This window comes from Balearica regulorum, chromosome 4 (genome assembly GCF_011004875.1).
Source record: "Balearica regulorum gibbericeps isolate bBalReg1 chromosome 4, bBalReg1.pri, whole genome shotgun sequence".
NCBI classification, from domain to species: Eukaryota; Metazoa; Chordata; class Aves; order Gruiformes; family Gruidae; genus Balearica; species Balearica regulorum.
This window is the reverse complement of record NC_046187.1, coordinates 75,136,732-75,146,732: the sequence shown is the minus strand read 5'-3', so window position 1 is coordinate 75,146,732 and position 10,001 is coordinate 75,136,732. Positions and strand designations below refer to the sequence as shown.

The 10,001-nt window shown below is 35.7% G+C and overlaps 1 protein-coding gene across 1 annotated transcript; it reads right to left on the bottom strand.

Moving 5' to 3' along the window:
- Nucleotides 1-106: 106 nt before the first annotated feature.
- Nucleotides 107-8,038, bottom strand: LOC104636564 (transmembrane emp24 domain-containing protein 11). The gene is made up of 5 exons (XM_010303755.2): nt 7,823-8,038; nt 6,862-6,962; nt 5,507-5,632; nt 3,105-3,251; nt 107-2,234 (listed from the first exon to the last, which is right to left on the bottom strand). Exons 1-5 carry the CDS (start codon nt 7,950-7,952, stop codon nt 2,085-2,087), a joined length of 654 nt encoding a protein of 217 aa, XP_010302057.2. The 5' UTR covers nt 7,953-8,038; the 3' UTR covers nt 107-2,084.
- Nucleotides 8,039-10,001: the final 1,963 nt, after the last annotated feature.

Genomic DNA, 10,001 nt, shown 5'->3' with positions numbered 1-10,001 from the left:
AGTGAGCGCTCTATAAAAGTGAATTTAATAACACTTATTTACTGGGCATTTCAAGTGACAATTCTAAAGTCTCAGAATTTTTAAATATAGGACAAACCTCAGTGCATAGCTTTATGAGATTTTATTTGGATTGATTTGGTCAATAAAGCATTGCTTTTTGTCTCTACTTTCTATCAACTTTATGGATTCTTACATACTCACAGCTGTATTTTCATTCCCATACTGTAAACGTAAGTGAACTTAAAGGGCAGTGTCATTTCCTTCCTAATGAAAACAAAAGGTGAGGAGGTAGAAGAAAGAAAGAAAGCAGTGCCTTTAAAACAGATACAGATACAGATTAGTCTCCACATATTGCAGCTTTCACTACCTTTTAGACTAGTGAAGGGTCTGGAAAGACAAGTAGGAAACCACAATATTCTGCTATCACAATGCTCTCTAGAAACTTCTTCAAGAATGTCCCTTTACAAGTTAAACAAGTGCTGAGGCGGGTTATGTTATAACCACCTCCCATTCCTTCTTACACTACTGCTGCTTTGTCAAGCTAATTATCTGAATTTTTAACCACAGCTTTTGATTTGTAATTGCATGATACTGTAGCTACTCTGCTAGTTGTACATAAACTAGCTAAATTAAGGCATAAAGATATATTCAAACATGCTGCAATAAGTGAAATGGAAATGAAATACACAATTAAGTCAAAAACTCATAAGTTCCTTAGGCAGTCATGTTACAGTTGCTGAATAATTAAAATAAAAATAGTTCTCCAACACAAAGACTGAAGCATTTAGTGTTGGAATATTTTAAAATAAAATACTTAAGCACAAATTCAGTGTTTACCAAGAAACTTGTAATTTGGTTTACTTTGGCATGCTTCATAAAGACTATAATTTACATAAACAACTGTGGGAAAGGTCAGATCTCAACTCTATAGCCTAATGTTCAGGGCTTATGTGGGAGCAAAAAGTAAGTACAATTACAAACTGTTTGTCAGGGTCTCTCTCTTCCATGGTAATTGCTGCAACCACTGATCATAATATTAAAGGTGGGCTCCACTGTTACTTAAAACTTTGAATATTTTAAAAGAAAACAGTCACAATTATATTTGCAGAAAAGCTAGGTGTTACACATGCATAGGTTGAGTTCAAGACACTCTCACTTTACTTATCAAGTAGATGTACTGGTTTTGACTGGGATAGAGTTACATTTCTTCATAGTAGCTGGTACGGGGCTATGTTTTGGATTTGTGCTGAAAATAGTGTTGATTAACACACTGATGTTTTGGTTCCTGCTGAGAAGTGCTTACACAGTGTCAAGGCCTGTTCTGCTCTTCACACCACCCCACTAGCCAGTAGACTGGGGGAGCACAAGAAACTAGGAAGGGGACACAGCCGGGACAGGTGACCCCAACTAAGCAAAGGGATATTCCATACCATATCACGTCATAAAACTAGGGGGGTAGGGGGAGGCAAGGAGGGACACTGCTCAGGGACATGCTAGTTGGTTGGTGGTCAACCATTGTTTTCATTTGCATCATTTGTCTTCCTTGGGTTTTATTTTTCAGTCTGTTGTTTTTTCCTCTTTTCCTTACTACTGCTACTACTATTATTATTATTATTAAATAATTAAACTCTTTTTATCTCAACTCATGAATTTTCTCACTTTTACACCTCCAATTCTCACCGGGGGCAGAGAGAAAATGAATGAGAGGCTGTGTGGTGCTTAATTGCCAGCCAGGGTTAAACCATGAAAATAGAGAACTTTGAAAAATTAGGAAATGGTTTTTTAGATTTCTATTTTAGAGATAACAATCCCGAGCTGAACTTAAATATTTCCTTAGTCTGGATTTAGCTTTACATCTGCAGAGGAAAATAAGTGGATAAAAGATGGGATTCAAGGAGTAAAATGTAAGGGGATGCCAGAGGCTGCAATATGGATGGAGAAACCAGAGTTAGAGTAAGAACCAGAGTAGAAGATGAGAGAAGCTCATGAGTTATATACAACCAATTTTCTCATAGATACATGGTTTCTTTGTTTGGTGTTATATGGCATGCAATTTTCAAATCTGTGCATTTACTTTATAAGACTTAAACAAGCTTCTTAGATATAAAGAAATCTCTGAGAGATTTGATTTGCCAAATTCCAATGGAGATGAGGATTAGCGTTTGTACAATAGCCCACCACAAAATATTGCTGTTGGTTTCTTCACTTGTCTTCCGAAATTTTTCTTCACGCTCCTGAAGAAAAAAGGAAAAGCAGAATTATTACCTTTTGGCATTTGTATGTTTTATGCTGCTATCTGAGTAAACAGACAGGCATCCCTCTTCTGCATGGTAGTGAACAAACACTTTTTTCACATTGATAAAAATGAAAGCTTGTTCTTATCCATAAGGCAAATGTCTTTACAAATTAAAACAGAGAAGCAGACACACTGTATCCTGAAGCAGAAAGGCAAACAGAGCTTTCCCTTGTTCACAAAATATATATTGTGTTAAATATGTTCAACTAGTACAGGCTTAAGCCTTTTTAGGTTTGCAGTCACTTTCATAGTGCAGTCAATAACCTTTTTGCAGGCAAATTTCTTTTTTTTAGGTAACTAGTTGATGTATTTCAAACATAGTCTGCCTGCCTGCATATGTATAGAAAAGTGAAGACAACGGGTGTACGCTTGTTTGAAGGAGGGCTTTATTTCTAACTGCATGGACATATATAAATATGCATTCAGTCATTTCCTTACCCACGCCAATAAAGTTTATGCACATGGACCAGGGTGGAAGCAACAGCTGGCAACATCACCAGCAACGGTACCTGCCACATGCTCAGCTGCCATTACTGACTCTGACCAAGAAAACTATATTTCAAAATTCCTGCTTTAAAATAACACCTGTTGCTATAAACATGAGTTCACACTGATTAATTAGTTTTTATGTTACAGCTTAAAAATATTTTGCAAGGTAATGATGTAGTCTATATTGGTTAAATCCCAATAGATTTTCATGAGTTAGTTAAAAATAACACTGCAATTAAATAATAAACCTCATAAAACTTTATAAATCAGTAAGTTTATGTACAATATTTTTAACATTTCCTTTAGGGAACATACATACTCTTTCATAGTTTTGTTCTTTGGATATATGATGAATTTGCTCGATTAGATGTTCTAGTCTAAAGTTAACTCCATTTACTTTGTCTTTGGCTTGAACAACAGATTCATCCAAAAAATGTTCTCCAACTCTAATGTCCAAATGGATACGCTGCAAACAGAAAAAATATTCTCATTACTGTGTCTTTGTGTTTTCAAAATTCCTTAGGAAAAAAAAAAAAAAACGACCAACAGATAATTTCCCTTTAAGGTCATTACAGGAATAGTTTTAATTGCTTGTAGAAATCCTTCCTAAAATTAGAATCAGGTGGGATATTTAAAGTGTTTCTTAATTTTATTTTTAAATTAATTATACAAATATTAGGGCATTATTTTATGCTAGAATAGATTCAATAACCATGAAAGAGTTTTCTATTCTTTGTTTAAATTAGTTTTAAAAAAATGAGCACAATTGGGACTGCTGTATTTCACATTCCTTCCTAATATTGCAGAAATTATATTCCTCAATACTACTGCAGCAAGCATTTTATAGATGCTTTTCTGGGTTTCCTCCACTACCAGTTAGGAATATAATACTGGAAGAAGACCAGCTGAATCATTATTTGCAGTTTATCATAGGTATTAAAGCAGAACCATCCAAAAGGTATCATTTTTCTTTCTCCACATACAGTTTATCTGGTATGAAATACCTCCCAATACTCTGTAAGCTATTGTATGAACTATAGCAAAAATGCCCTAAACCCGTAAAGCAATAGACTCATAGAAAGAAAAGAGAAGAACGCAGTTTGCAATATCATGCAACTTATTTTGGCATGAATTAAAAATTTTACTGAAACTAACAGGAAAAAGTTCTCCTAGAAGCCAATTTGTACCTAAGAGAAAATAAAAAACTCTTAGCCAAATGATAATCTGCAGAAATCCTAGAGTTTCATATGACCAGGATAGAAGTTTGGTCTACTCAGACATCAACCACAAATGAAAAGCACATCTTGTTTCAGTTACCTAAATGAACATCCAGAAATCCTTCTCACAACCTTATGGTAGCCTTTGTCCATTAATTTATTAAACTTTGCTTTGAAGCAGCTCAGATAACCACCACTGCATCTGCTTTTTACAGAAGATGCTTAAAGCTTTACCTTAGCTAAAGAATGTTTTTCCTTTTGTGATCTTTATTCCTGCAGATATAATTATAAAGAGCAATATTTTCCTTTTTTACTTCTATGTTCTTAAGCTAAACAAACCACCCTGCTTAATATTTGCGCTATTAATGTTCTCCTTCCCTGCACCTATTCACTTCTTTTAAAGAGGATGACCAGAACTGTCCATGGTGCGTGCATCATGCAAAATGATGTAAATTATTAATACATCTCCATCTATACCAGGTAAAAATCTCCTGGTGTATCGTTAGAATCACATTCAAGGTGTGTAGTTAACTGTGACCAACCGATGCCTTATCCCCCTTACACTCTCTAGCTGATGAGCTCCACAATTTTTTTATTAGTACAACCTAAGTGCTTTTGCAATGTGTATGATGAAATTTCCACTCATTTCCATGAATCAGTCCATAAGAACCTACTTATTCCAGTGTAACAGTTCCACTTACTATTAACTCTTCTCAGTTCTGTCATCTACCTGTTCCAAAAGCATACATCTAGGAAGAAATTTGACCTACCTCACTTAACACATTTATGAGATGTTTATATCTAGTGGTTATCTAACTTTTTTCAGTGAACAGCCAAAAAAAAAAAAAAAAAAGCACCTCTAGAGAGTAATTCTTCTCACCTGTTCAATTGTCTTTTGAGAAGAGGCATATAGATAAAATTTTCAAGACAGTGTTTATGAAATTGTTTACTGAAATAGATTAGAACCGTGATATCACCTCTGATGGCTCCTTTCCCTCCGCCCCCCCCCCCCCCAAAATCTACATGAAGACCAACTTTACTGGTAGTAGACAATGTTAAGTGTGCTAATATATTCTTAACTGAATGTCTTTCAAAAATTCAATTGTTTAAATTTTCTTTAGGAATTCAATCTAAGTTAGTGAAGACATGGAATATCTTTATGACAAGTGTTTGTGTTAGTCAATCTTACATATCTATCTTTTTGAACCAAATACTTGTTCTTCTTATTGATCAGAATCTTTCACATTCAAAGCACTGTACAAACATTAAATCACTCTATAGTTAATAATCTTGCCTCTTTAATCTTGACTTCTTAAATATCAGAACAGTCTTTTTATCTCTTCGTCTTGATAATTCTAGGTTTGTCATCTTTAATTGCTGGGAAATGTTGAATTATCTGCTAGAAGTTAGACCAACTTCTATTGTAGTTTGTATACGATTGCTAGTACTACAAGAAAGAATATTTAAGAAATACACCTAAAGAATATTTAAGAAATACCCTTACCAGTTTACTTCCTGCAAATGCCACAAATCTTGTGGAGTTAGACTGTAAACAGATAACATGCTCCCCAGATAGATAGGATGTAAAAGAAAATGTTCCTTGTGGCCCATACAGTTTTGACAATAGTACCTGTAATTTAGATGTTATATACGTTGGGTATGTGCATTATAAATATCAATAAAGCAATCAAAAAAAAGTACTGTGAATTAGTAATCAATTAACCCATTGAAATCATTAAATTTATCTGAATTTCAGAATAGATTTAGAGAAAAATAATTTTAACTCAATGTGAAAATTGAAATGCTATAGATTTCTGCAATGTACAAAATCCAATACTCTCTAAAGCATTTAAAGTTTGAAAACTAATCATAGAATCATAGAATCACAGAATGGTTTGGGTTGGAAGTCACCTTAAAGATCATCTAGTTCCAACCCCCCTGCCATGGGCAGGGACACCCTCCACTAGACCACGTTGCCCAAAGCCCCATCCAACCTGGCCTTGAACACTGCCAGGGATGGGGCATCCGCAGCTTCTCTGGGCAACCTGTGCCAGTGCCTCACCACCCTCACAGGGAAGAATTTCTTCCTGATATCAAATCTAAATCTCCTCTCCTTCAGCTTAAGGCCATTACCCCTTTCCCTGTCACTCCATGCCCTTGTAAATAGTCCCTCTCCAGCTTTCCTGTAGCCCCCTGGTAGGTACTCCAGGCTGCACAACCCCAACTCTCTCAGCCTGTCCTCATACGACAGGTGCTCCAGCCCTCTGATCATCTTTGTGACCCTCCTCTGGACTTGCTTCAACAGCTCCATGTCCTTCTTAGGTTGAGGTCCCAGAGCTGAACGCAGTACAGACCTTGTCTGGGCACAGAATTAAATTGTCTGTTGCTGAAAGAGCTCAGGACCTCATGGCAACCAGGCAGTGGCTATGCGTGATGGCTATATGCAGCCTCATGGGAATCTTGACTTTTGCAGTTTAGTTTATCATCACCAGCCTTCCTTTCTGGTGCTCAAATACATTCTGTATCGTTTTGCTTCATTAGTGAATTTTCTTTTTTTTTTAAATTTAGCCTTTTTTCTCAGTTGTCACTTACTATTCTTAATGACATTTTCCCAAATCTGTTAGTAATGCAAAAAGTGTCCAGACACATAATTATCAAATATTGTAATTTCTATTTCCTTTGATAGCAATCACAAAGTGCTTATACCTATCAGCATCAAAATACTGAACTAGCTGGTAGACTGTGGATTTACATTTTCCCTGAAAGTGTCTATTTTGGGGGTTTTTTTTAGGTAATACTGCCTGCCACTGACAAAGTCAATTCATAAATCCTACAGAAACATTCATAAAGCATATTTACCTCAGCAGATGGAGTTGTGACAGTCACAAACATTCCCAAACCAGGAGCAGATTCAAGAAACTCTTGGTTATGTATATCCCAACGTTGTACTTTATAGTTCCCTGAATAAAAACATAGATAAAAATCGGTTAAATAAAACACAGCTTAATATTAAACATCTTTATTGCTTTTTCAGCAAAAATATAAAGATAAATGATTAGCAATAAAACAATATATGTATTTCATGTGCTTATGATTAAAATTACTCAGGGGGCACTTTATAACAGTATGAAATGCAATAAATTTTTACTACAATAGAAAATGTTCTAGAAAACAACAAAAATGGTTGATTAACAAGAAATACTTTCTGATTGCTCCTAATGCTCTGGCAAGATTAGCATACAGAAGGCACACTGAGACCTCCAAAAGCATAAGTGTGCTGTATTCAAATTACATTTTTAGGATTGTCTTTCCTATTGAGAACATTATTTATAAAAAAGATGAGTATATAATATTCTAACTATCCCCTTTCAGTCTTGCATTTATAGTCTTGTCAACAAATTTAATGTGCTTATGATATCCCAGGCGAAATGGAACTTAAGTACATCTTGCATTGCTTCTTTCCAGACCCATGTTAATCCAAAAAGTAACTCTGCCATTCATATGGGGAAAATCATGTTGCAGAAATTCTGGTAAGAATGAGTAAATCAGTCAGAACATATAGAAGCCCACACTGAAGCAGCAATTCCACTGCTGTAGAATTAGAAGACATTCTTTGTCTAGTCAGTTAAGCACTCTGGAAACCTGCATTTCTTTGTGTGAGGACATTATGACTAGCCCCTGCTGCGGGGAGTTATTTTTGGTGTGCCCTCTTTCTTATGACCATGGGTTTACCATATTCATCAATCACAGGTTTTCCTGTTACAAGTTATGTTTCTTATTGCATAGGTTAGATCATCGCAGAGCATTGACAGGTACTTACCAATTACCAACGTGTCGCTGGGAACATCTTCAATTATACATTTCTCTTCTCTTTCTCCACTGTGAAAATATAAAGCAAGTGAAAAAGAAATCCAAAAGTTCATAAGAAATCCTATTAATTGGCTTTTCATGATTTTTATGTATCCCAGTAGTACTGCTTTTGAAGATAACTATTTAGAAATGTATGTAGTCCTGTGATCGTTCCTTGTTTGCTGCTTATCAGTATATTTTTGATGGAGAAAAAAAAACTGTGAGAAAAGGCAGCTGGTGGTTACACATTTATAAATAACTACAGTATGTTCTGCAGAATGAGATAACATGAAAAAGATAACTTGTAAAATCTTTCTTCTTTCCCAGCATCTAGATTAAATTTTTATTTTATACACATAGAAGAACATGAAACTGGAAAGGACTTCTCAGGTACTTGAGATCAGTTCTCTAGATTACTGTCAGCAACCACACTGGCTATCTCTTTCCATAAACTGCTCAATTTTCAACTTAAATGAACTTAGTAACTTATATTTCACATTTATTCTGGGTGATTATTCCAGAGCTACACTCCTCTTTTATTAAGAAATCTTGTAATTTCCAACTCAAATCATTGGACATATGTATATAGCTATACAAACCCCATAGGGACTACATAAATGGGCTGAAATAAATATGAAGGAGAAAGTCAAAAGAACTTTATCAGAAGAGTCTGAAACACTAGTGAATAAGATACAGCAGGAAAAATAAAATTAACACTTTCTGAATAAGATTTATTTACATAAGAATATCTTTCTCTTAGATACTGCCTAATAAATTCTCTAATGAAAGTTATAGTGTAAATTAAATAATGATGGGGGGTTTATTATTACCCTTTGTACTAATATAGACCAAACAATCTATATGTCTGATGACAAACTCAGTTACCACTCAAGCGTTCCTTGTCTTACAAAGTGAGATCACTGTGTCTGAAAGGTTGGCCTCAATGTGAGAAGATACGCTGTCATTTTCCAGCAGGGAGGACCCACCTATGGCATCATCTGGAGTAGGGCTGAACCACCTTTGAGCTCATTTTCTCTTTCAGAAGCTTGCTACACTCCTGTTGTAAGACTCCGTGGTTTGATCACTGACTGTCTCCACTCTGCCAAGTTCCTCAGCAGCACTTGGCATTTGCAGATGAAATTGTTAACTCATGTCCTTGAATGCGTCTTTGAGGAACTTCAGAGTTCTGTCATCTTGACTTCAGGGTATGGGATATAAGCAACCTCTACTGCACACACAGATGCTATACAGGTGGCATGCAGTGCCATAGACAGGGAAACCGCCATCTCCATACTGGAATTTTACCAGCATTTATTTTGCTTGAAAAGGTGGTAGCTGGGTTTTATTTTATGTTTTGTTTTTATATAGCTGTCAAATGCTCAGCTTCATAAGCTTCATCCTCAACACTATGCGCGCAGCGAAGGATCGCGACTAGCCCTTTTCCTTTATTATTCAACACCTCCTCTGAATTCTTCTTTCAATTTCCTCATAGAATGTCCCATTTGCATTTACTCTTATTTATTGACATCTATTTATTAGTAAATAGAACTATGTTGGTCTTCCTATCCTTTTCTGAGCAGCCCTCCTGAGAATCTGCTTTAGCAGGAGATGCATTCTGCTAGTGCTGGTAGCTGTAGAATTGGCTCCATCATGACACAAGAACATGTATTTTACTAGTATCAAGGAAAAAGGATGGACAGCAACTCATCTTCAATATCTATAACCTCAATACCTAAAATTTCAGGATGGTGACTCTTACTGGATTATTTCACATCTGCTGGTTTTTTGCCCTTCACTGCACCTGGTATCTATAAGTTGTCTCAATAAAAAATGTCTTTGTGTAACATTGACACAGGTTCACAACCATTGTAAGTTCAATGCATTCCACAGCATGAAGTACCTTCACAGAAGTTCTAGCACAAGTATTAGTTCACTTCCAGCAAAATACAACATCCCTATACTGATAAAGATGTTGTCAAAGACAAGGAGCCTTGATTCCTTCAACATTACTTCTTTTTCTTTGACTCCATATGGTTAAGGATAGAGGGATACATTTCATGGCCATTGAATCCTTAGGAGTCTCAAGGGTGATATTAGGACACGGTTACTACTTTAGCATTTATCCATCAGAAATAATTTTAGATTTTACA